A 27,727-nucleotide genomic window follows, 5' to 3' on the forward strand; every position below is an offset into this window, starting at 1 on the left:
GGTTCTAGCACTAGATCCTACAGAACTGGAACTATGAATTCCGGCAGCGTATCTGTTTTAGTAACATTCCACAGCAACTAACAAAAAGACATTCTATGTAGCACCTCAGAAAGGCATTCTGTCTGGCTTTCCCACCTAGCGACCTTTCCCAGAAAAGGATTTTTACATAAATGACAAAACGACAACCTCAGATAGAAGTCTGAGGGGTTTCATCCTTCAGCAATTGATCTGAATCCAGTATTGGTACATGTGTTTGAATCATAAGCAGATGGATGTTTAAATGGCATGTGATCCCCACTTACTCTGAGTCTGCCGTGACGCTGCTTAACGCACAGTCCAGCAAGCCGACTCTACCGCGAGTTCTCGGGTCCCAGCACTCCACGCGGCCCTAGACCAACAGAATACGGTGATTTTATAGAATAGCTGCTGCTAGAAAATTTTTAGACAAATACCGGAAAAGACCTTAGTAACACTGATTATCTCATGGGGGATAAGAATTTAATTTTTTACCTTATGCCCTTTTTAAGTACTGTCAAATATTTTTCTATGAGCTGAATTTGTTTTTAAAAGGAAAAAAACTGGTTAAGAAAAGAAGTCCAAAATGCAGTGTCTGATCCTTGACTGGACCTTGGTTTGGGTGGTGGGGTGGAGCGGGAGGCTATGAAAGACATTTTGGTAGACCTGAGAATATTTAAATACTACCATATCAACTTTAAGTATTTAATACATAATATTATTGTATCAATGTTAAATTTCTTATGGATGATAACAGGATTATGATTTTATACAAGAAAGTCCTTGTTTCTAAGAAAATGTTTTTAAGAAAAACATTCAGAAGTATTGAGGGCTAAAATGTCATAACGTCCGCAACTGATTTTCAAATGGTACAAAAAACATTTTCTATATACATATACACATTTTTACAGAAAAAGAAAGCAAATGTGCAAAATGTATATAAATGATGAGTGAACTGTGTTTTCAACTTTTCAGAAAGTGACATTTACAACTTTTCAGAATTTTTTAAAAATAAGCTGTAGGAAAATAAAGCAAAAAAACAAAAAAAGAACTGCAAGCAAAAGAGCAAGGGAAAGACTGGCATAATCCATTTAAGAATACTCTGCAATCATTAAAAAGAATGACTTAGATATACATATACTAGAAATATACCCACAATCTGCTAGGTAAAAAGCAGTTTGTTTAAAAAAAAAAAAAAATAGTATGATCCCATTGTCCATTAAAAAAAAATGTTTCTGCCAACATAGAAAACCCTGAGAGCACACAACAAATTATTACCAGTGTTCAGGAAACGTAAGGAAACAGGACAAGAATAGGCAAGAGGGGACTCACTTCTCACTTTTACTCTTTTGTATTACTCAACTTTATAATGATAAAAAAACATATACACAAAGATTTTTTAAAAATTGTTTACTAGATTAACCACCTTAAAAGTAAGACCTCAAATATACTTAGAAGGCTTGATCTCATCACTCATTTAGTATTATTACTAATGTGTCTGTCACAAAGATAAATAAAGGAAATCTTAGAAATCAAGCAGCAAGTAATTCCAAATGGTCTGGTCTTCATGTCTTCTCAAAATGAGTTAACAGACTTTATGGACATAAAAAAGAAAAGTCACATTTCAAAAACAAAAAATAGGTATGCAGATAAATTCCAGAATAAATAAAAATGGTTTTTTTAAACCATAATGATTTTCTGTGACTGAAATTTGAGTATTTCTATTGCTAAAGCCTGCACTTTTTTGTACTTCAAAAAGCACAAAATGCACAAAAGGTTAAGTCCTGTTTGATTTTGACAATAATAATAAGTAGTATAAGAATTGTCACAGACAAAATCAAAATCAAACATATACTATCAAAATTATTGTAAAAGTGAATTTTTAAAGTCTGGTCTGACTTTGCCTATCAAATTTCAAGCCCCCAGTAATCCAGGAATTTTAGGAGCCTCAGCCTTTAGGCAAGAAGGGGTCTAGTCTCCCCTCAGGGATGGTCTTCAAACAGCTGGCGAGAGAAAAGCCTGCTCTGGTACATAAGTGCTCTGACAGAGCACGTGTCTATAAGGATTAGACTGCTCTGGAAGGACTCTACTTAAAAAACTTTTTCCAAGGAAACTGTTTTTAAAACTTCCCCTTGGTAAATCTCAAGAAAAGTACCTACCAAGAAAATGCTTCATTGGCCCGATTTTGGCACAACAGTACTATAACATATTCAACGGTTTTACATATTTTCATTAAACCAACTCTGTCTCACTTCAAATTCTAACCTCTTAACATAAAAATAATTTGAGTAGAGACCTAAATTTCATCCATCTGGGATTGGTTTCATAAACTACAGTACATTCACACAATGGAATCCTACCCATCAGTTTTAAAAAATTAGTTTAGCATTATAAGTAATTATAAGTACCAACGTATAAAGATGCATATATCATATTTAAAAAAGCAAATGAAGAAGTATAATTTTACTTTTATTAAAAAACTTTAAAAAAATATATGACTAACACATATGTGTATCTGCATAGACCTAAAAAAAACATTAAGGAGTTAAAACTCCAGGTTGTAGGATTTGGTGACTGGAAAGCACAAGAGAACACTTTTTCAATAATAAATTTCTGACTTTTTTTTTTTTACTATGAGTATTTATTATAATTAAAAAAATGCAAGTCTAGGATAATTCTTGATAAGTATGAAGAACACGGATTCGAAAATACTGCAGTTTAAAAGGGAAATGTTGTGTATTTCTTGAATCCTACCATACAGGATGTACAGATCACGATCCTCTTCGCCTTTCTCCGTGTGGCTCTCACCTGCACCTCCGCAAAGCTGGCAAGCTATCATTATCTCCATGTCACCGATGAGGAAACTAAGCCTCAGGGAAAGTAATTCAGTCATAAAGCTGGTAAGTATCAGAGAGCTGGGACTGCGTGACAGAGTGCCTCCTGTTAGGAACAGAACTGGCTGTCGTGTTGCCACTGCTCCCTGGAGGCTGGCGACGCTCCTCTAGCTCCCAAGGATCAATGTCAGAGATGATCCATGTCAGAGTGTGCCGGACCAGACGCACCACGGGGCGGTCTGCAGCAACAAACGGGCCTGTCTGTGTGAACCAATGTTCCTACAAAAAGCCAACCAGTGGCTTGTTGCTCCATTAGCTCTCTGCTCTTAGGAACAAGCAACTCTGTCTTTAAGTAAAACTCTACTCATTATCAAATGCAAAACAAGTAAGTTAAAAAATAAAGGCAACGTATGCTTACCTCTACCGTTCCTGTGGCAAACAAGCCATGTACTGAGTTTATGTCACACACATTATTCTCCCTGAAACAGTAAAGCAGTAAGGGAGAAAGTATTATTACCTATTTTAGGCGGGAGGGATACTCGGTGAACTTTCTAAATAGTCAACCCAATCCTGTGGAGAAAGAAGACGGGCAGGTGCTTCCTTACTCATCCATGTGTGAAAGGCACCAGACATGAAAGAATCCCCAGAATGATACTCAATCTGCCAGGAGATGAGACAAGAAAGGAACTCCTTCTGAAATACCATCCTACCACCTTGGGAATAAAGGTTTATTCTACTTTCTCAATATATCTTCTCCTAGGGCAGAAAGAACACAAGCTATAACTAAGCCAGTCCTGAGACCGGACGAGCTTGAGTTAGATGTACTAATCAAAGCTTCACCTTCTTTTTATGTAAAATGGATACTTTACCTCTTTCAGTTGTTGTGAGGATTAAATGAAAAAATGACAAAATGTTCGGCATGGAATCCAGAGCTTACAAGACACTCAATAAATAATAGCTATTACAAACAGGAACGTATGCAGCTAAAGAGCAGATAACTCTTTATTATTCAACAATATATCATGAAGTTACTCTAGTTTTCTTGAAGAAAATTAAGAGTATTTCAAAGATATCTGGAAAAATTACTGAGAGTTAATCTGGCCTTTATCACTACATGTTCTTCCAACCTTTAAAAACCCTTTCAAAGCAATAAGGAAAATCCAACAAGCTCTTTATACACTTAGATGAGAAGTAACCTAGCTTCCACCTCTTACTAGCTGGGTGACTGTGGACTCACCCTCTCTGTACCTCAGCTGTCCCATCTGTAAAATGGAGATGATAATACTAAAATTGTTGTAAGTTTAAAATGAGTTAATATGTATAAAATACTGAGTAACAACTGGCACAGAGTGCTTTCACTATTATTATTGCCATTATTACTCAGTATTATTATTATGACAAATTTATTCCTAAAGGCTTTCTCTCTGAATAAAACAAAAATGTAGACTATAATGTGAGGAAAAAAGGGGAAAACTTGAAAAAAACCTTAAATGTCTGCCAGCAAAAACACAAAAAGTAAAATTTAAAAAGTGATACTCCAAGTTAATCCAAAATTTCTCTGAGAGATAATATCACAGAACAAAATCATAAATGAAAATTTAAAGAACACTGCAAAAAATAATAAAAAACTTTTTAATGAGTTATAAAATTTTCGAGGATATTAAAAAAAAATCAAAATTTTAAAGAAATCACCAGGCCTTTTAGTGAATTTTACGTTTAAGAAAAAACTAAATGATACTCCTTTGAACTAAGTTGCCCTAAGCTTTTAAACACAACCTGCCATCTGATAACTTGAGCTTCTGACTCCATCTCCTGGCCAAGAGAAATACAGCAGTATTCCCACAACAGAACACTCACGCAGCATCAGTCTGTAGCGGATTCAAGTACCGGCCTTGTTCTAAGTTTAATCTATAAACTTCAGAGCTGCAAAGTAATGAATAAAGTTAGAAATCTGGTAAACTGCAATGAACTTTGCTTCAACTAAATATAAATTTTAGAAATATATACATATATCTCTTGCTTCCAGGGCTTCCTTTGTAAAACTTACACCAAAATGTATTTTCAACCTAAAAAATAATCACCTTGTGAGTTTGTTCATGTATAAAAGTGATTTAAACCAAGGAAATATTATGAAATTATTAGGTGGAATATTATTTACAAATAACACAGAGAATACAAGATCCAACATGGATCTATACAGAAGAAAAGACTAGAAGGAAATACAACAAAATACCATAAGGGTTTCCTCTGGGTGGCATGACAGTGGGTGTTTTTTTTCAATATTTCTTAATATTTTCCTAATTTTCTAAAATGGGTCTGTATTATTTTTATCATCATATAGAAAGTAGATTTAAAAATGAAAAGTTTTCAAATGTCACGTCATGGGGCTAAGAAACCACCTTCACCACCAATATGACCCTGTGAGGTACCCATGTCGCTAGGTTCAGAGCATGATGCTAGTAAAAGTCAAGGATGCAACTCCTCAATGAGCAGTTACTCTGGACCTATACCCTTTGAGCAACTGAAAGGCAGGGATCATGTCTTATTCCCCTTTTAATCCTCTCCTTGGGGCGCCTGGGTGGCTCAGTTGGTTAAGCGACTGCCTTCGGCTCAGGTCATGATCCCAGGGTCCTGGGATCGAGTCCCACATCGGGCTCCCGGCTCAGCGGGAAGCCTGCTTCTCCCTCTCCCACTCCCCCTGCTTGTGTTCCTGCTCTCGCTGTCTCTGTCTCTGTCAAATAAATAAATAAAATCTTTAAAAAAAAAAAAATCCTCTCCTTGATTTCAACAACAGAAGCCGTTTGTGGGGTGGAAAGGAGAAAACAAAGGATCAGACCCAATACCTTGCGCCAACAAAGTACAAGTCACAGGAAGGATAGTGGTAGGAGAAATCTCTCCCGAACTTTGGTATTCTGGTTTTGTAGTAAAAACCCGATTGTGAGTGGAATTCGATGTATCTATCATTATGTAAGAAAACAATCTGAAAATGAAACAAGAGCATGAGTTGGCTGAGGTTTCTAGGAAAAGCGTTTACTTCACCACTAGAACTGAAAAAGCAAGAACACTCTGATCTCTCCCAGCCTCTTTCTCTCTGTAAACACGCATGTGTGCACACACAACTCTCTATCATGACTAAGAATCAAACTCTCCCCTGCTTTCTTAATGCCTTCCTGAACCCAAGATAGTTTTTCTTGCCTTCTAACAGAGACTTAAAACAAATGCCCTTTATTTATCTGGCACCAGCATTTGACAATGTGGACCTCTACTCAGCAACCCCAGCAAGTGATTTCCTATTTTACTTAAGAACACATTTTAATAATCTCACAATTGGGGCGCCTGGGTGGCTCAGTCGTTAAGCGTCTGCCTTCGGCTCAGGTCATGATCCCAGGGTCCTGGAATGGAGCCCCGCATAGAGCTCCCTGCTCGGCGGGAAGCCTGCTTCTCCCTCTCCCACTCCCCCTGCTTGTGTTCCCTCTCTTGCTGTGTCTCTGTCAAATAAGTAAGTAAAACCTTTAAAAATGATAATAATCATCATCTCACAATTACCACTCAGGGTTTGAGAAACCCCCATACCAATTTAACATTAATGTATTTCAAAAGTAGCTTAAAAATCTGCATAGTAATTAGCAGCAAATTTATCAATATCTAGAGAAAATACATTATAAAATTACATGTCTCCCAACACATGATTAATGACCACTACAGGCAAAAGAATAAACTGTAGTCCATAGTTTCCAGAACTGACACAATATGTAAAGCCATGTCAGCTCAAAAAATCAGTAAAATTTTTTATTTTTTAAATTTATTTTAAATTGAATAAGGCACTTAACTAACAATTTTGTAACTACTGAAAATGACATAAGTTGAAAGATGGACTAATGGCACCAAAAAAAGAAAAAATATATATATATTTAGCTGTGTTTCGAACTGTTTCAGAACCATTCCAGAACCATCTATTTGCAGAGTTTGCTATTTTACTTTTCACATATGAAAGCAACATGGCAAATAACACTAGTTTAAATGAAATAATTAAAAATCACAAATCTACAATCTAACATGGTCTAAAAAAGATGGCTGCTACCAATTCTTGACGATATAGGTAAGGTTTCATACGTGATATAGAAAACATTTTGATATTAAACTGGCCAAAGTCTACCACTGTTGTTTTAAAAGATACTCTACGTATCATACATGTGTCAAACTAAAAATGTATTAATAGAAAATGATGGGTTTTATTTTACTATGCAGCCATTTTTAATGTAACAATGGGAACCTCATAAAAATACTTATCATGACTTCGTAAGGATAGCCAGTACCAACCAACGCTATCAAGCATACCTTTGAATAGTCATCAGACAAAGTTTCAAAGGTGACAACTGAAAAACAAGAAATAGTAAGAAAAATTACAATTATCAATCCATGTTCTTCATAAAAATGCAAACTTGATGAAAGGATTCCAACTCAACACAAAAATTACAAACAAATACTGGGTTTTTCCCCCTTTCTTGTCCTTTCATAAGACAAGAATAAAGTTGCCATATTATATTGGCTCCAAAATACCAAATGGAAAATTAAAAGCTTTTTAATTTCTCAACACAGATCAACCAGATTTTCTGCAAAACTGAAGTTAGATACACTCACAAAACATAATGACTTTTGGGGCGCCTGGGTGGCTCAGTCAGCTAAGCCTCTGCCTTCGGCTCCGGTCAGGATCCCAGGGTCCTGGGATCAAGCCCCCATGTCAGGATCCCTGCTCAGTGGGGGGTCTGTTCCTCCTTCTCCCTCTCCCCCTCCCCCCTGCACATGCTCTTTCTCTCAAATAAATAAAATCTTTAAAAAAAAAACAAACCAAAAACAAAAACATAATGACTTCTAAACTCTCCAGTTTTTCTGAGAAGCTCAAAATAAAATAGACATTAAAGAACATTCAAAAATTCTTTTTTTAATTATTTATTTAAAAAAGACAACAGTGGGTGGCTCAGTCGGTTAAGCGGCTGCCTTCGGCTCAGGTCATGATCCCAGGTTCCTGGGATCGAGCCCCACATGGGGCTCCCTGCTCGGTGGGGAGCCTGCTTCTCCCTCTCCCTCTGCCTGCCGCTCTGCCTACTTGTGCTCTCTGTCAAATAAATAAATAAAATCTTTTAAAAAATAAATAAAAATAAAAAAGACAACAGTAGCTTTTTACTCATTCATCATACATCTGCTAAACATAGAGTGAAAACAGTTGTTAGCAGCATGTGGAGTTTGTCCTGCTTTTAAAAAGGAAAGGGTAGGGCGCCTGGGTGGCTCAGTTGGTTAAGCGACTGCCTTCGGCTCGGGTCATGGTCCTGGAGTCCCGGGATCGAGTCCCACATCGGGCTCCCTGCTCAGCAGGGAGTCTGCTTCTCCCTCTGACCCTCCTCCCTCTCGTGCTCTCTCTCATTCTCTCTCTCGCAAAAAAAAAAAAAAAAAAAAAAAAAAGGAAAGGGTAAAACCAGTTGGAGAAGACTTAGCCATTAACTGCTTTTCTCTCAACCCCAAACACCCAGGCACCTGACAGAAATACCTCCACCCTCCCCGCCCTTCCCTGTGGAGTGGGCGGAGCCTATGAATGCTGGTGGGACACACCTGTAACTACATCACATTAGATGGGGAAGGGAGATCTATAACCACGTGAGCCCTTTAAAATCAGGGTTTTCTCCTGCTGGTGGCAGAAGCGGAAGTGGGAGATTCGAAGCAGGAGAAAGACCCAGTGAGTAGGTGCTGGCTTACAGATGGAGAAGACCAGGTGACAAGGAGTGCAGGCAGCCTCCAGAAGCTGAGAGTGGCCCCAGGCTGAGAGCTAGCAGGAAACAGGAACCCCAGTCCCACAAGCACAACAAACTGCATTCTGCCAACACCCAGAAAGCTTCGAAGCTGGGGCACCTGGGTGGCTCAGTCGTTAAGTGCCTGCCTTCGGCTCAAGTCATGATCCCAGGGTTCTGGGATCGAGCCCCACATCGGGCTCCCTGCTCCATGGGAAGCCTGCTTCTCCCTCTCCCACTCCCCCTGCTTGTGTTCCCTCTCTTGCTGTGTTTCTCTGTCAAATAAATAAAATCTTTAAAAAAAAAAAAAAAAAGAAAGAAAAAAAAGAAAGCTTCGAAGCTGATTCTTGCCCAGAGCCCCCGAATAAACTCTAGGCGAGTCAGCCCTGAGCACAGAAAACAGCAGAGCCTGGATGAATTCACCTACAAAGCTGTTAGCTAATAAATGCATGTTTTAAGCTGCCACATTCATGGTAATTTGTTACACAGCAAAGAGAACTTATACATGACACATTCCCATTTTTAAAAAGCAGAAAAGTAGCCACATATAAAAAGCTACTTTCATGAATTCAAATTTCATCTCTTACTTACCCTCTGAATCTAAACACCTTTCAAACTTCAAGGATAACTGATAGGTGTCATAACATCGAACCCGAGGTTTATAAGTTCCTATATAAAAAAAAATTAATGTGATGTAAAACCTAAAGGACATTCTTTTCATTGTCAATATCCTGCAGATATATTAAGTATACTTTTTATTCAAAGGTAAACAGGATTCATTATAACCACATGAAAGAAAAAGAATTTTAAAAGCAGCCTTCCCCAACATGCCAAGAAGAAAACCAGCAAAGGATACAAACAAGCAAGTCAGAGAAAATTAAATACAAAAAAAGCCAAACAGACTTCACAAATAATCTAACAAAGTAGATTCAAACAATGAAATAGTTATTGTTCATTAGAATGGCAAAGATTAAGATAGTTAATAACCTGTGTAGATGAGGGTGCTAAAAAAGGAAGTACTCGGGCGCCTGGGTGGCTCAGTTGGTTAAGCGACTGCCTTCGGCTCAGGTCATGATCCTGGAGTCCCGGGATCGAGTCCCGCATCGGGCTCCCTGCTCAGCAGGGAGTCTGCTTCTCCCTCTGACCCTCCCCTCTCTCATGTGCTCTCTCTCTCAAATAAATAAATAAAATCTTTAAAAAAAAAAAAAAAGGAAGTACTCTCACGGCTTGGTGATTAGTATAAATTGTTACAACTTCTTTGAAGGACAATCTGGCAATATCTGTAAAATATGTGATGTTTATACATCCTGAATCTGTACTGCAACTTATACAAATTTATCCTAGAGAAACATACTCACAAGTGTACCAAAGACATGAAGAGTGTTCACTGCAGCACTGTTCACAAATGGCCAAAAACTGAAAGCAAGTAAAATGTCCACTGACATGGAAATAGTTAAATAAATGATGGCAAATCATCATATGGCTCATAAAGAGGACGATGCAGACCTGTACTCACAGGGAAAGCCACCAAGACATACTACCAAGTAAAACAGAGAGTCCAGAGAGCGCGGGTGAGTGCTGCAGAGTGGTGCCGATGGCCCCATGTCTATGAACCCAACACCAATCATGCAAGTACTCTGTACAGAAAAGTGGGAAGAATAAGCACAGTGATTGTTTATCTCAGTGAAGGGCAATTTTAGGGTCTTCCACATTTTATCTTATGCATTGCTGTAATGTTTGCATTTTTTATAAGTGTATCATGTTTGCAATCAAGAAAAGAAAAAGACTGATTTTTGTTTTTAAGATTTTATTTATTTATTTGACAGAGAGCACACACAAGCAGGGGGAGCATCAGAGGGAGAGGGAGAAGCAGACCCCCCGCTGAGCAGGGAGCCCGATGCGGGACTCGATCCCAGGACCCTGGGATCATGACCTGAGCCAAAGGCAGATGCTTAACGACTGAGCCACCCAGGCACCCCAAAAAAGACTGGTTTTTAAAACCAATGGATTTTTTTTTTAAAGGAATGAGGTAGTCCTTGAGTCCCCAAGACCTTATTTAAAAATAGTATAATACATATATATATATATATATATACATGCTTACTACATATCAGATACATAACTTTTTATGTATATAAAAGTATATACAGCAGCGCCTGGGTGGCTCAGTCAGTAAGCGTCTGCCTTTGGCTCAGGTCATGATCCCGGCGTACTGGGATCGAGCCCCGTGTGACTCCCCTGCTCATGCTCTATCTCTCGCTATCTCTCTCTCTCAAATAAATAAAATCTTTAAAAAAAAAAAAAAAAAAAAAAGAGGGGCGCCTGGGTGGCTCAGTCATTAAGCATCTGGCTTTGGCTCAGATCATGATCCCAGGGTCCTGGGATCGAGCCCTGCATCGGGCTCCCTGCTCGGCGGGAAGCCTGCTGCTCCCTCTCCCACTCCCCCTGCTTCTGTTCCTGCTCTCGCTATCTCTCTGTCAAATAAATAAACAGAATCTTAAACAACAACAACAACAACTATATACAGCATATATAGTTCTTACATATGAACTGGTGGCTAAAAAACATGGATAGTGTTAGTACTGAGACAACCACTAACACAAAACAAGAGACTGGCATGTGGATGCATAAAAGTTCTGTCAAATAAGAAAGTATTTGGAAAAGGGATATAGATGGATAATGTTAAGCCAGCAAAATAAAAAAGACATATGTGGACAATACACAGGATATATGTACCAAAATCTCAGCCAAACCACATAATGGGTTATGCTCTTCGAAATTATAACACATTAAAAGTTCCATATATTTCATGGCTTTTTGCAACTGATGACTACTTCTAATACAAAATCTTAGTAACATAAAAAATATTAGTCCATTATAGGGAAAATTATGTTAAAAGTGACCCTTCCTGGAACTCTCATTCATTATTGGTAGGAGTGTAAAATGATCCGACCACTCTGGAAAAAGTCTGGCAGCTTCCTTTGAAACTAAACAGACACCTACCCTACGACACAGCAATGTCCTTAAAACAAGCCTGTAAAAGATCGTTCATTGTGCTTTGTCAATAACAGCCAAAAAATGAAAACAGTCCAGGTGTCTATCAAATGGAGAATGGATAAATAAACTCAAGTATATTCTTATAAGGAAATACTACTTGGTAATAAAAAACTACAGACACACATAACAACATGTATGAATCTTAAAATCCTAAGAAAATAAGTCTCACATAAAAAGAATCCATAAGTATATGACTGCATTTACATAAAGTTCCAAAACAGGCTAAACTTGTCACAGGTACAAAAAAAAAACAAACAAACTCACAGAGCAATGGTTGCCTGTGCGTAGGTGGGAGCAGGGTTGACTGTGAGGGGCATGAAAGACATTTCTAGGTGAAAGGAATGTTCTGATCTTGACTGGCGTTTGGCCTACACAGGTGTATGCATCTGTCAAAACTCCAAAAGATCTGTGCATTTCACTGTATGTAAATTTACCTAAAGGCAAAATCACAAATAAAACTGAACTCTGGATAACAGTATACACGCCAAGGTATTTATGGGAAAAGTACACTGATATCTGCTACCTGCTCTGAAATGTATCAAAAAACAGGCTGGACTGATGGATGGACAGATATGACCAAGCAAAATACTACTGAGAATCTAGGTGGTGGGCAAAAGGATGTTCATTGTACAATTTTTTCAGTTTTTCTGTAGGTTTGAAATTTTTTATAGTAAAATGTTAAGGTAATAAAAAAAAGTGACCTTTCCCATCCTAGCACTTCCTGCTATGAAATGTATGGAAATCATTAACCAAAAAGATGCTTACCAGTTGCTAAGATATACTGTCCATCTTTTGACACCTTAATAGTGGTGCAAACAGTAGGCATTTCAAAATCCTGAATAAGTTCAATTCTCCTGCGGACATCTATGAAGAGAGGAAATAAGAAACGGATTTAACTACCAAGTGCTTATTTTATTTCCTAAAAAGACAAAGCACACAGAACAGTCACTGCGAACAGGTCAACAATGTCCCGGTGCTTCCAAGCCTTGGGAAAGCACATCCATACAGCCCCACCCATCACACAGGGAGGTTTTTTTCTTAGCTCATACATTAGTTTTTTATTTTATACATTAGTATTTTATTTTTACTTCTTAAAAAGAAAAAAGTATCACTAATTGAGAAGAAAAATGTTCACAATTGTGTATCAAACATCCAGTTTCAAGACCTGGATAAAGGGGGAAAAGACAAATATTACACTGCTATGCTATCACTACTCAGTCATGGCTAAGACAAAAATCTTATCATTTTTTTCCTCCTAAATAATAACAAGCTTAAAATCCTCAAAATCTTAAGTTTATATAAGAAACTGCTACCAAGCTGACTTTTGCCTCTGCTGCCACCAGAGCTCTGAGCCAAGAGGACCCAGCCTAGAGTAAGATTTAGAGCAATCTCTCTGGATCAAAACTGACTCTCAAAAAACCTGGTTCGCTTCTATATGAATGTGTGGATTCTTGCCAGTTGCTATCTTAACAATGGGTCTACCGCAAGGTCCGTTTATGACTGTATGGCACATTACTGCCTTGTTTATTAAATTAAACCCAAATATAAGACTCAAACAGAGTAGGAATGGCCCACTCGGTATGGAAGACACACGATAGTTTTGAGATGGGCTGAGAGAAAGAGTTGACGAACAGTTTTTTCCTCTAAGTAATCCAGATCTGTTTTCCTACACGCTAGGATGCTGAAGTGGATGGGGGAATCAGAAGAAATCCGAATCAGTGAACATTACTAAGGCAGCAGTTCTTGTTTTCCTTTGATTCAAAGTTTTGTCATCTAACGTCAGTACTATCTATACAAAGCCTTCTCTTCCAAGATGCTTGCCTTGGGGCATTTCTCTCATACCCAGAAGAAACGCCTTCAACATCTTAGTCTTTGATTTTTAGAGATGAATTAAACAACATATATGGAAAGATAAATCATCTTTCACTATGACAAGCTGTGATGGAGAAAATTTAGTGAAAATTTGTTTAAAAAAAACAAAAAACAAAAAACAAACTGATCGATGCCTTAAATTTATGAGTAAGGAAAGTAACAATTCAGTGTGACACCCAAAACCTCACTGTTAATGTGAGATCAATTTTTAAGCAGGTATAGGCTGCCCCTAAGGTGACCGGCCTACTTTGCAGGATGCCTGGGAGTCACGATCTGCCTGTCCCCCCTTAAAAAAAAAAAAAAAAGAAAAAGAATCGATCTTTTATTTTTCCTGGTCACCATAAATTAAAAAATCAAAATCTTCTGCAATGATCTTTTAGGAAAAAGATTTGGATACAATGGAGAACAAAGCAGTTATGGTACAGCTAGGAGAGACCATCCTCCTTAGGTCTCTTGCATTCCTGTACATCTTGCTAGGTACGGCAAGACCGCAATGCCCTGGCCATGCCTTTACCTGAGCCATTTCTCAGGGTTATTTGTAGAGCTGAGAACCTTGACAGGTAAGGTAACATGTCTCCTCTGGACAAAGAGCAGGCTTGCTTCCTGTTTGCTATAAGAGCAGTGGACTTCCTAAGCTCGGTGTTCCTCAGCTGCAACACAAGCCCCCCGCCGTGTGCCCAGCAGCCATGGGGACCCTGCTGAGTGCTCCTGGGGAACTCAGGGCAAGGAAAACTGACAGCAATATGCTGACACTCAGACCACCTGCTGTGTCACATTGAGTAATGGAGTCCTCACCTCCATCCCAGGAGTCACGTCCTCTGCTATTATGCATGAAATCGTTAACAGGCTAACTAATCAGCTTTTAAGTAGGTCGAATTAAACCTCACACTCACCAGGAACATATCAACCACAACAAAAAGTTTCTTAGGAAGGAAAAGGGCAAAAAGTATATTTTCCACTGTATTAACCATACTATTTTTGTAAACCTCCACTTAAATATAACAAGAAATGTGTAAAAGCACTGTAACATGGATCATGAATGTAGCCAAAGTGGGGAAAAAAATAATACTCACCGACATCTTTCTTCTGTAGTGCTCTCTTCTTTCTGTCAGAAAGCCACTTAAAGAAAATGAAGAGACTTTATTTCAAATTATATTTACTTTGTTTTTCTAAAGCTTACAAAAATGCTCATATTAAAAAATCAAAACCTTATAGGAATATATTAACATAGGAAGTGAAAATATTCTGTAATCCCAACCCTGTTAACATATCCTCTGGATTTTTTCTGGTATATATTTACATATATTAGACAATCAATTTTAGAACTACTATGTTTTACACAAAAGAAAACGAATTCATCCGGAAGGCAATAGCCTCAAATATTATGGGTTACAACTAATATATGGAATAACTTTATTTATTGAAGTGAAATATTAATAAGTAACATATTTTTTTACAAAGAACAAAACTAGATCATTAACTAACCAAACAGCTGACGCTTGATAATGAAAAAGTGAATATGACTTAAAAGTAAAGGCACTTTTAAGTCATATTCATCGACAGATTTTATTCTGAAATTAATGTTTCTCAGCGTAGCAGGCAGCGTAATTCCAAAGCCCAAGTCTCTCAGGTGGTCTATCTACCTCATCCCCACCCACCCTCTCCCCAGCTACAGTCGTTTGCACACAGCAGCCCAGATTAAAGCCCAGCAATGGCTTCCAGAAGCACTAAGGATAATATTCTAACCTCCTACCTGAGCCTTCAAGGCCCACCTCTCCAGCCTTACCCGCCCCCACTTTCTCCCCTCAGCATACCACAGTCAAACCTGTGCCTCTTCTGTTTCTCCAACATGCCAAGTGCACTCCTACCTGGAAACACTTACACCTTCTGTTCTCTCAGCACTGAAAACTGTTCCCCCATCTTCACATGACCGGCTCCTTTCCATTATCCAAGCTTCTGCTCCTACCACCTCTTGTAGAGAGGCCTTCCCTGAAGGCGTTATCCAAAACACTTTTCTCTGACCACTTTAGCCACAACGCACTCTTCTAGTCACACATCACTCAGAGCACTTATCATTATCTGAAGTTGTCTTCTCATTTGTTCACTCATCCTTTTTCCCAACAGGGAACCTTATCTGACGTGTACATCCCAATCTCAGGACGGGGCTGCAAGCACGCAGTTACTTCGTAACAAATGTGTAGAATGAACAAAATGAGAAAGATCATGCTGTGTGAAGAATAACTGGGAGATGAGGAATTATCTAGCCTGAATTCTGAAAAGGAAGAATCTAATCACTGACTCCAAATCTTTCAGGGGCAGACACGGGGAAGACCTACATTTATTCTAATTTCTAAGGGCAAGAGTCAAACCAACACCAGGATGCTATAAAATGACAAGTTTTAAAACCAATATCTAACCAGTAATCTAAAAATGGAAATGAGCTCCCTCTCACTGGAAGTGCTTGGACAGAGGCTTGACCAAGACTTATAAGAAAGAAAAAGCCAAATCAAGGGTGAGCTTGGATAAGCCACCCTTCCCATGACTGGATCTATTACACATTTTAAATATGAGAAGACTGTAAATAAATCACTATTTTCCCAACCCCTTCCAACTCTGAGGTCCTAAGACTGGATGAAATCAAGTTAAGGTCAGCAAGGTTCAGAAATACTGCCCTCTACACCGTAAATTCTGCAGATGCATTTTCTTGCTCACTGCTGTATCTCTAGAACTTGGCATACAATAGGCATCCAACAAACAGCTGAGGAATGGGGGAGAAGTGTCTGTAACCAATCTGTCCACGCTTTCCTCCTCTGTGCGGCAGAAGCTGGGAACATCCCTAGAAGCCCAAAGGGACGCGTCCTCTGTTCTAGAGAACTTGACAAAAGTTCCAGCAAAGCTTACCGACCCTGATCACCCTCGGCCCAGCTTCTGGCGCGGGGACAGCAGCGTCCTCATCTACCAGCACCGACCAGCTCCCCCTGGGCACCGTCCCTCGCCTCCGGGCATCCCCGAGCCAGGGGCCGGCCAGGGCGAGGCTGACACAGAGGCCAGGGCCGAGGAGAGGGGCGGCTGCCTTATCAGGAGGGGGACCGCGAAGTGCCTCACCTCGGGCAGCGACTTGCCGCAGCTGAGACTGTAAATCTTCACCTCGTTGAGGCTGGACACCTGCATGGCCAGGGCAGAGCAGCGGCGACCCGCGTTCCTCCCCGGGCCCCTCTCCCCGCGCCGCACGCGAGCATCAGAATCTAAGCGTGTCTCCGGCGCGACTGGGCGGCGTGCGGCGCGGGCGCCGGCTGATGACGCATTCCCCGCGCCGGACAGCGCCAGTTTCCGGAAGAGGGAAGTGGAGAGGCGAGCAGGGAACCGAGTGGGACTCTGGCGAGGCGACCCCGGGACGGTGAGGGTCCGGAGCCGCTCTCTCTCTCCCCTCCACACCCCGAACGTTAGGAAGCCCCTAGGATCGCTGTCCTGGCCGAGGTGTCGCGGTCCCGACTGGGGCAGGCGGTGCTGGCCAGGCGACCGGAGGCCTTGGGGGCTGGGTCAGGGGAATCAGAGTGGACTTGTATTCTTTTCTTTCCAGTGTTTCAGCAACAATACATCACAAATAAATGGTCTTTAAAGCTAGTGTATTAAAAATGTTACTTTCGTCTGGATTTGTTTGACATTCATCCACTAAGGAGGGAAAGAAAAGAAAAGGCATACTAAGGAAAGTGGTAAAAGGAGGGGAGATCAAGGGAGAAGTTCTTTGAAACTGATGTCTTTGGAGACACGACAGACGCAGCCCCTGACTACATCGTTTCCAGAAAGTTCGCAGACTCTGTTGATTGTCCAGTTACATAGAGAACAGCCTTTACTAGATGTGAGGACTGGAGAATTTTTGGCTTAGATGAAAAGTTAAGGGGAAAGTGTAGGTTAACAGCAGTCAAACGGGTCCCTTTGAAATTGTAACATAGTACCACGTCCCTTACATGTAACTGAGGTGGGTCATTTTGAGCAAGGCTATATTAGTTTATGGTAGGGTGAGGACTTTTGGGCTTAGCAATTTTCTTTTTGTTGTAACTCTCCTCAGAGTTCCGGTCCAGATTCTACTTTCTGCTTGAGCGTTTCTTTGAGGAAGTACGCAGGACTGTCATCCTCCTTGGGGAGGCAGTGTGCCACAGTGGAAAGATCATGGGCTTCATAGCAATAATAAAATAGACCTTTTAAGCAAGTCATAAAAATGAAAACATTTATTTTCCAAAATGTGCAGGATGATTTCCAAGAAATCTTAAATAATTTTATACAAGTGATACTTTTATTTCCACAAATGTAAAAGCCCATTGATTATAAAACACAATAGTACCTGTCACTTATTAAGTACTCTGTGTTAGATAGAAGATATATAGACCTATCCTACTAATTTTTTTAAAGATTTATTTATTTGAGAAAGAGCACAAGCGTGGGTGAGGGGAGTGGCAGAGGGACAAGCAGAGTCCCTGCTGAGCGGGGAGCCTGGGGCAGGGCTTGATCCCAGGACCCTGACATCAGGAACTGAGTCAAAGCAGATGCTTAGCCGACTGAGCCACCCAGGCAGCCCCATCCTACAAATTTTGATAATTAAGGGCCATAGGCCATTTCACTTTATTCAATCCTGTCTCCCACCAACCCCTAAATTTGCCTTCTCATTCATTAGCACTGGTTTCACTATTCTGGTTTTTGTCTTTGCTCATGCTAATCTGGATTCTGGAATGCCCTCCCTTTCTCCTTATATCCAGATTCCACCAGTGCCTCAAAACTCACCTTTTGAATATCTTGTTCATTCTCTTATGCTTTCACTTTACTGTATAAGTACCTTATGGCAATTATACCTTCTTGGTAGATTTTTGTTAGCAACAGACACGGTAATCTAATACACCCTACAAGGACAATAATAATGAACTTGGATGTAATGCTGTCCTGGAAGCCTACGCTTGGAGGTTTCCTTCAGGTGCTCCGGTTTCCTTAAGTCACCACGACCTCTCAAGGCTAACTAAAATGTCGTTTTTCAAGAGCCCATAAAACGTCTTCCCTTACTAAACTTGGGACAGTCTCCTTTTATCTTCTTCCTCCCTCATTTTTATTACTATAGGAAAATGTGTAACGCACTTGTCTGACCACCCCCTCCATCTAGACTCCGTGGCAACTCTGGGCCTTCTTTTTTCTTTTCTTTTTTTTTTTTTCCAAACCCTGTGTCGAGGCCTTAGCACTGGACCTTAATTCATCTCTGGGTTCCCTGGGCCAACCCAATGCCTAGTATGTAGCACACTTTCAGTAAGTATTTCTTAATAAAAATGAATCGATTAATTTATCACTGCTCATCCTGACCCAAAGTCCTAATTCTTTGAACCACACAGTGTGGCCGTTGGTAATATTAAAAACAGCATATATCGTGGAGCCTGGGTGGCTCAGTCGCTAAGTGTCTGCCTTTGGCTCGGGTCATGATCCCAGTGTCCTGGGATCAAGTTCCGCGTCGGGCTCCCTGCTCTGCGGGGAGCCTGCTTCTCCCTCTCCCACTCCCCCAGCTTGTGTTCCCCCTCTTGCTGTGTCTCTCTCTGTCAAATAAATAAATAAAAGCTTTTTTTTTTTTTAAAGATTTTATTTATGTTTTAGAGAGCGAGCGAGAGGGAAACAGCATGAGAGGGGAGAGGGTCAGAGGGAGAAGCAGGCTCCCCGCTGAGCCGGGAGCCTGACGTGGGACTCGATCCCAGGACCCTGGGATCATGACCTGAGCCGAAGGCAGACGCTTAACCATCTGAGCCACCCAGGCGCCCTAAATAAATAAAATCTTAAAAAAAAAAAAACCAGCATATCTCTATGCCAGATGATTATTGTTTCAAACATGTCCATTTCTACATCTTATGTCTACAACAAGAAATGTCAGAGCTTTGACCCAGAAACCACAAACAAGGGAACACAGTGTTTTCTGCGAGACAAAACAAGGTGTTCTTGGTTCCTTAGTGCCAAGACAGCTCCCTCCCCACAGTCACTGGCCTGAGGGTTTGACCTACTGCTGCTCTCTAGGGTTACTTTCCACTAAGGACAGAACTGCAAAGCGGGGCGCCTGGGTGGTTCGATTGGTTAAACGTCTGCCTTCTGCTCAGGTCATGGTCCCAGAGTCCTGGGATTGAGCCCTGTGTCACGCTCACTGCTCAGCAGGGAGTCTGCTTCTCCCTCTTCTGCTCCTCTTGCTTGTTCTCTCTCTCTCTCTCTCTGTCAAATAAATAAATAAAAATCTTTTAAAAAATAAAAAAAAAAGAACTGCAAAGCACGGTGCAGTTTCTCCAGTGTTTCGAGTATCGTGTATAACACAAACAGTTCTGAGATCATACTGAACTTTGAATGTAGTGCTTATTAGATGCCTATTCTTGGAGCTAGGAGAACAGACTCCAGAGCTAGATTGCCTGGGGCCAAATCCTGATTCTACCACTGGCTACCCAGAGAGAGCCTAGATACAGTGAGTTAACCTAATCTCTCCCTGCCTCTGTTTCCTCATTTGAAAAATGAGGATAATATGAGTACATACTTCAGAGGGCTGTTGTAAAGATAAAATGAGCATATGCCATAAATCAGTGAGTCCAAGACATCTATTTTTAACACCCCTGAAATGAGAGTGTGTCTTGTGTGTCACGCGTGCTTAGTTGACAGATTTTTCCTCTAGTGATAATTGATGTAATGGTGCATCTTACAGTTAATGGGCTTGCATTTATTTATTTATTTATTTATTTATTTATTTTTAAATAGGTTCCATGCCCAACGTGGGGCTCAAACTCACAACCCTGGGATCAAGAGTCACATGCTCTACCAACTAGCCAGCCAGGTTTCCCCTTGGGCTTTTAGATTCAATAAAATACAGTAGAGATGGAGCACTTGGAACAGTGCCTGACATGGTGAGCACTATGCATTACTTGCTATTATTTAGTCCTGGGAACAAAAATAGTTAAAACTGTTTAAGAAAAGACTAAATTTAGGCTCCAAATAACTTAAATGTTCTGAGTTGCCATTTCAGAAACTTTCAAGTATTATCCAAAATGCCTCTCTCAGTTCTCTCCCTCCAAGGCCAATTGATCTCCAAATCCTTCTGATTCTACTTTTCAGATGTCAGATTCATTCTTCTCTGTTCCCACTGCCACAGGAGTTCAAACCTTCATCCTCTCTCACCTGACCCATTGTAATCCTTTTCTCTGGTGTCTGTTTCCCACAGGAGACAAAAATCCTCTCTAATGGGAAAATCTGATCACATCACATTCCAATTCAAAGCTCTATAGTTTTCCCCAAACCTGGAAGAACACATCTGCCCACTTTTGCTGGCCTTTCTGGCCTTCTAGTCTCAGTATCTGATGCTGCCCCTCCCCCAATCCTCTCCCACCCTGACCCTCACCCCCTAGACTCTCCAGGCTGAATTACCTACAGCTTGAAAAATACAAGACCCTCTCTCACCTCTTCATGCCGCCACACCTGCTCTTCTGACTCCGTTCAACTCCCTCTCTCGGCAAACCTTGGTCACTCCCATTCATCCTTCTCCATCTCCCGGAAGCCTTAAAGTATCTAAGTTCTCATCAAACATTGTATATAATCTCATTGCAGTGTTTCTTAAGCAGGGATTTACAGCTGTATTCTCAAAAAAACCTTTAGGTTGTTTTGTTTTTTTTTTTATTTCAGTGATAGTCTTTTCAACAATTGATGTAAACATCTCTGATTATCTGGTTGGCCATCTTCTGAAAGAAGTTCAGTGTCAATGCCGGGTTTGCATTTCATTTACAGTTCACTGGTGCCATGTGTCACTACTTTCATTGTCCTGGCTCAGTGATTAGAAGGAGAGGAGGATGGTATGATGTAATGTGATAGGGACAAGTTTGAGTCAAGTGAAAGTCCAGTGATGTCGTGGCCCACTGTGTGAAAGAAGGTTTTACGGTTCATCAAATAGAGAACAGCAATGGGAAGAATCAAATCAGCTTGATCAAGGAGGGGGCAGGGAATGCAAAAGAATTCATGAGGTGCTGTATTCCTTTAGCAAAGTGGCAAATGGTTTTCATCAAAACAGTCTCAATCATCATATTAAATTAATTTGAATTACATTGGTTTGAACTTTTAACATTTTGCTTGAAAATAACGCATCGGTTTACTTTGGTGTATAGTAACACAAGAGCTAAAACCACAATAAACTTATAGCTGGGTTTATATTTATATATCTTCAAGTCAAACATTTAAAAAAAAAAAGTAAGTCCTAGCTGCAATGCAGTGTCCTGTGTTGGATCCTGGAACAGAAAGAGGACATTAAGGGAAGAATTCAGAAAATCTGAAGAAAATCAGTAGCTTAGTTAATAGTATTGCACGAGTGTTAACTTCTTAGTTTTGATAAATATGCCATGGTTGTGGAAGATGGTAAGAGTAGAGAGAGCCGGATGAAAGGCATATGGGAACGCTCTTTGGTGTATTTACAACTTTTCTGTACATCTAAAATTATTTCAGAGTAAAATGTTTTTTAAAAAATAAGCTAAGCCAATACTGAGAGTGAGATTTCTTTTCCCCTTACCTGAATGATCATTACTTAAGGTTGAAGAATTTGTAATTTTTTATTTACTAATCCACATCTCCATAGATTCCTAAACTGCAAGATAGAACATCAGATTTCTGATGAGTTGGAAGTGTCTCGCCCTGTGTAGATGCTGCTAAGTGTATGTTGCCGGAATTAATAAGAATAAAATTACCAACTTCACTGCGCGGACGGTAAGCATTCTAATTTAATGCTTTATACAAGTCTCCTCTCTTTAAGCTTCACTGAGACCTATGGAGGAGGCAGGATTAATTTTCCAATATTACAAAAGATGTTAATAATTGTTCCATTTATGTAAAGGGGTATGTGAGATGTTGAAAATACTGTTTTTTCAACTTTTCTGTAGGTTTGAAAGTTTTAAAAGAAAAACAAATTTGCCCCAGGTTGCATGAGAGAGACAGGATGCAGACCCTGCCTGAGTGACAGCAAGCAGCCCCCTCCTCCTCCTAGCCGAGGCCTTCCCCACCCGGGAGCCCGGGATCCCACGCTTGCCCATCTCCCTGCTTCTCTGCATCATCACTCAGGTTTGCCCATAACCCGTGGAGCAAATTTCCCTATCTTAAAAATGCCATTAGTTTTCTCTTGCTCTATAACAAACTACCACAAACTGAGTGTCTTAAAACCACATAAACATTGGCTCCACAGTTCTGTAGGTCAGAAGTCTGGCATGGAATGGCTGGACTTAGATTAAGGCAGAAACAAAGGTGGTGGCCAGCCTGAGTTCTGGTCTGGAGGCTCTGGGGAAAAAATCAGCTTCCAAGCTCATTCTTGTCAGCAGAATTCATTCTTCTGCAGTTGAAGGACTGAGATCCCTTGTTTTCCTTGCTGGCTGTCAGCTGGGAGCCACTCTGAGCTCCCAGAGGCTGGTCTCAGGTCCATCCCCCATGACCCCCATTGGCAGCTCATGATATAGACGCTTGCATTCTTTCAGGCCACTCAGAGTGGGTCTCTCTGATCTCCTCCTCTGTGTCCAACAGAGAAAACTCTTCTTCTAAAGGGCTTGTGTGAGTAAGTTAGGTCCTATTGCAAGATCAACTGATTAATAACCTTAATCGCACCTGCAAAAATCTCTTCTGCAGTGTAACATAAGATAATATCCAATCATATGCACAGGGGAAGGAATCACGGAGAGGTGAGGGTCATCGGGTCATTTTCGATCACTGCTGACCACACCTGGATAGTCCTCATCACTGCCATCAATACCACCATCCAGCACAAGCTGTCTGTCCAGCTGAGGGAAAGACAGTCACTCCTCCCTCCATGCAATAGAGTCCTAGCATACAGCCAGGATTTGACAAATTCAGTTTGGTTAAGCACACCAAACTGTATTCATCTGCTACTATGTGTAAACACGACGTTTGAATTAAATTGAAATGCCTTCAGGACTTACTGTAAATTTTTTGTATTTTTGTATTATCTTAATCCTTCTTTACCCTTGATCACATGTACTATAACCATACTCACTCATACATTTGTTCCACAAGTATTTATTGAGTTATTACCGCATGCCAGGCACAGTTCAGACATTTGTCAATATGTCTGCTTTAGGTCGTAAGCTTCTAGGAGGCAGGTTTCAAGTGAAATTAAACATAAGAAAATGCTCTGTAGATGACATTATGATACCAAAATTAGTCGTATCTATTACTTTCTCCATGAGCTGAATTGGCATACAGATTTCAGAGGGTATACTAGATAATGGTTCCATTTTCAAGGATGCATATGCACATTGGTGCTGCTCTTTATTTTTATATGACCTAATGTTATGCCTTTTGGCCATTTCATGTGGCTTGGATAGGAAAGAAAAAGGAATATACAGTTAACTTTTTCACTGTTAGAAAGATTCACTTTTTTATTATTTTTTTAAGGATTGATTAATTTTGAGAGAGAGAGAGAGCAGGGAGAGGGGCAGAGGGAGAAGAAGAAAGAGAATCCCAAGCAAACTGCTTGCTGAGTGTGGAGCCCCACATGGTGCTCAATCCTACAACCCAGGAGATCATGACCTGAGCTGAAAACAAGAGTCAGAGCTTAACCAACTGAGCCACCCAGGCGCCCAGTTTTTTTTTATGTTTAAATCCACAAATGTCCAATGGTAAAATACACTATAGAATGTTTGATCATGGAAATTTATTCCCTAGTTATGACACATAATAGGCACTCAATGTCTGTTGAATGAATAAATAAATGAATAACCAAATTAAAAAGTGATTAAAGCTATATGCATATTATTAAAAAAATAACATTTCATAAACATTATTGATATAAATTTATTATTGTTTTCATTAATATTATTAATACGGGCATTTAATGGTCTTCAGTGAACCAGAATAATACATTACCTACACTAAGAACAAAGCTAAGCTGGACTTTAGATTAAGTCAGTTTGTTTTGTTTGCTTGTCGGATTTAGGTGATGGGGGTGGGAAGGAAGTTATCTTATTTCCACAAGATAATAGAATCCTGCCCTGAAGTCTGCCCCTGTTTCTTTCCCCTTTCTCCCTCCCCCTTCTCACGCATTCATCAGCCAAACATTTATTGGCCCTGCTGCCAGGCCTTGTGCGTGTTAGGAATAAAAGCCTGCATAGGGCATAGCCCACACTGCTAAGGAATCCCGGAGAGGGAGAAGTCAAACCGGGGCAGCTGAGCAGTAAAACAGACTGGAAGACTTCTTACACTTGACCGCAAACACCTTCACTAGGACCGTGCCCCAAACCAGACCACAGTCATCAACCCACAACCAGCCCCAGACAGTGAGATGCTACCTCAGTAGACATTTCCTCCTCAATCACTTACATTTTGTATAAAGAATAGCAAATACGAATGTGCATGCATTTCCAGCCTATTTGGAAGGGGATATTTGGAGTGTTTAATGTATGGGGAATGAACACAGGCTAATTATACTTACAGAATACCAACGGGTGATTTCTGTGCCTGAAATCCTATCACGACCTCTCCTTATGATGGATTGCTGGCTGACACTGTGGCCACAAGCAAATTCATTCCGTCAGAGCTCACAATGTTCTGATCTCAGTGGGTCTTATGCATAGGTATTCGTTGACTTAATTTTGAGGACCGAGTAACTGGACTACAATACTAAATACAATGTTCTGCCTTCGAAGAGCATTTAAAATGATCAGATTATACCAAAAGACAAAAGCCACTGATTTTAGGAAAAAGCAACTCATTTTCTGGATGACTTGCCTGGGCCTTCCAGAGCTCTAGGGCTTCCTGCTGTACAGGAAACAGACACAGTTACAAGTACGAGATGTGCAAAGGACCCATGCAGTTACACAGGGCCCTGTGCTCAGAAAAGCTTTATACTTGGCTTAACACTCTGCTGTCACCATCATGAAATTCTTAATTTTTGAACAAGTGCCCCACATTAGATACCCTTTCTTATGTACAGGGCATAATGGGCACATCAAGGAGGGTCCCCTAACTCATTTGGGGGATGGGGAGGTTTTCAGAAAGCGGAAGGTACAGGGGATATCAGGAAAGGCAGCTGAAAAGGTGGGAAAGAGCTAGATCAGGAGCATGGTGCATTTCAAGTTAAGGCAGCTGGGACTCCGTCCTGGAGCTAATGAGCTTCGAGCCAGAGTGGCATGATTGGATCCGCAAAAGAGCGTCTCGGAGGCTGCTGCACAAGCTAGCTTTGCAGAGTGCAGTTAGGTAAACAGTGATTGCGATTCTCTAAGTGAGTGAGGAGGAAGGCCTGCATTCTGCAAAGTAGTAGTAGGGAAAGGTAAGAATGGATTCAGCATACGTTTAGGGAGAAAAATCGGCAGGCCTGTGATTGTTGTTAAAGCTAAGGGAGAGGGCCACATTCAGGGTGCCTCCCAGTTTCAGGGGCAGGCATGATAGTGTAAGAGCAGGTTAGGGAAGGGTGCGAGAGATAAATAAATAATTCAAGATGAGATTTATTGTTAAGATGTCCATTCTCATCACATTAATCTCCAGATTCAAGGCAATTCTAATCAAAATCCCAGTGAGCTTTTTTTTTTTTTTTGTAGAAATTGACAAGCTGAAAATGTGTAGAAATACGAAGTTTTTTTCCAAAACACTTTTGGAAAAAAAAGTTAGAGGACTTACACTACCGATTTTAAGACATACCGTAAAGCTATGGTAATCAAGATAGCTTCTAGAGTAAGAGTCAGCAAACAGATCATAGAAGAGAATAAAAAGCCCACTAATAAACCCTAATATGTAATTACCTGATTTTCAACAATGGCACCAAAGCAATCCAGTGAGGAGAGGTAATTCTTGTCAACAAACGGTGTTGGAGCAACTGGATCTCCAGACGGGGGAAAATGGACCTCGAGTCCTACTTCACACCATACAAAAAAATATGAATTCAAAATAGATCATAGATCTAAACATCAGAGTTAAACCATTAAGACTTTAAAAAGGAAACACAGGTGGGGCGACTGGGTGGCTCAGTTGGTTAAGCGACTGCCTTCGGCTCAGGTCATGATCTCAGGGTCCTGGGATCGAGCCCCGCATCAGGCTCCCTGCTCCGCGGGGAGCCTGCTTCTCCCCCTCCCACTCCCCCTGCTTGTGTTCCCTCTCTCGCTGTCTCTCTGTCTGTCAAATAAATAAATAAAATCTTTAAAAAAATAAAAATAAAAAAAATTTTAAAAAAAGAAACACAGGAGAATATCTTGTGACTTGGGGGATAGAATGTAGTCTTCTTAGGCTACACACACACACACACACACAATCTGTAATCACAAAAGAAAAATTGACAAGTTAGACGTCATCAAAATTAGAAACTTCTGATCATCAAGAAACATAGTGAAAATGAATAAGCAAAATTCAAACTGGGAGAAAATATTCACAACACATATACCAAAAAGGACTGGTATCTAGTATATATAAAGAGCGCGAGAGAACAAGGGTGCAAATGAGATGGAAGTTCAGACAGTCAGTCCTGGCAGGGAAAGAAGCAAGACCAGGGGGAGGTGACAGAACTGGAGGCGGCAGAGGCGGGCTTGTGTGTGTGTGCGCGCATGAGTGCATGAGCGCCTCTGTGTGCTTGTGCATGTGTGCACGCCTGTACACATGTGTGTATGTGCGTGCACGCACGCATGTGTGCACATGAGCACGTGTGTGCATGCGCTGTGCGCCATGCGGTGAGAGTTAGGCAGGAGGGCAGGGAGGACAGCGGGCTGTCCTGAGGGGGCTAGTGACAGCTAAGCCTTCAGAGGCGCAGCAGTTTCGGGTGATGATGAGGCGCAGGGTGTGGCCTCAGGAGTGGGAGCTGAAAGACAAAAAGGGAAGCTCCTCGGAGTAGAGGAGCGCTGGGAGCTTACAGGCCGGGGCTGGATGTCGTCTATGCGGACGCTCAAGCCAGGCTCAGATGATGACATTTCACTCACTCATCACTCATCACCTTTCTTTCTGTCTCTCTCTCTTTCTTTCTCTCTTTCTTTCTTTCTTTCTTTCTTTCTTTCTTTCTTTCTTTCTTTCCTCTTTCTTTCTCTCTCTCTTTCTTTCTCTCTCTCTTTCTTTCTTTCTCTCTCTCTTTCTTTCTCTCTTTCTTTCTTTCTCTCTCTCTTTCTCTCTCTCTTTCTTTCTTTCTCTCTTTCTTTCTCTCTCTCT

General features: G+C 40.6%; 1 protein-coding gene and 1 non-coding gene across 4 annotated transcripts in view; one reads left to right on the forward strand and one right to left on the reverse strand.

The window, feature by feature from the left end:
* Window positions 1-16,828, reverse strand: part of NOL10 (nucleolar protein 10) — an 85,919-nt gene extending 69,091 nt beyond the window's left edge. The window contains exons 1-9 of one of the 3 annotated variants that reach the window (XM_021697320.1): window positions 16,667-16,828; window positions 14,635-14,680; window positions 12,455-12,553; window positions 9,224-9,301; window positions 7,188-7,225; window positions 5,693-5,829; window positions 4,707-4,772; window positions 3,268-3,328; window positions 303-388 (exon numbers count right to left, since the gene is read on the reverse strand). In XM_021697320.1, the coding sequence (XP_021552995.1) occupies window positions 303-388; window positions 3,268-3,328; window positions 4,707-4,772; window positions 5,693-5,829; window positions 7,188-7,225; window positions 9,224-9,301; window positions 12,455-12,553; window positions 14,635-14,680; window positions 16,667-16,732 (677 nt within the window). In that variant the 5' untranslated portion in view covers window positions 16,733-16,828. The remainder of the gene's footprint in view (window positions 1-302; window positions 389-3,267; window positions 3,329-4,706; window positions 4,773-5,692; window positions 5,830-7,187; window positions 7,226-9,223; window positions 9,302-12,454; window positions 12,554-14,634; window positions 14,681-16,666) is intronic. The other 2 variants (XM_044918482.1, XM_044918481.1) reach the window with 2 other exon arrangements.
* LOC123326150 lies at window positions 13,692-13,841 on the forward strand. The gene has a single exon (XR_006540919.1). It is a non-coding gene; the product is annotated as a U12 minor spliceosomal RNA (small nuclear RNA).
* Window positions 16,829-27,727: the final 10,899 nt, after the last annotated feature.

The sequence above is a fragment of the Neomonachus schauinslandi genome, chromosome 10 (genome assembly GCF_002201575.2).
Source record: "Neomonachus schauinslandi chromosome 10, ASM220157v2, whole genome shotgun sequence".
Classification (NCBI taxonomy): Eukaryota; Metazoa; Chordata; class Mammalia; order Carnivora; family Phocidae; genus Neomonachus; species Neomonachus schauinslandi.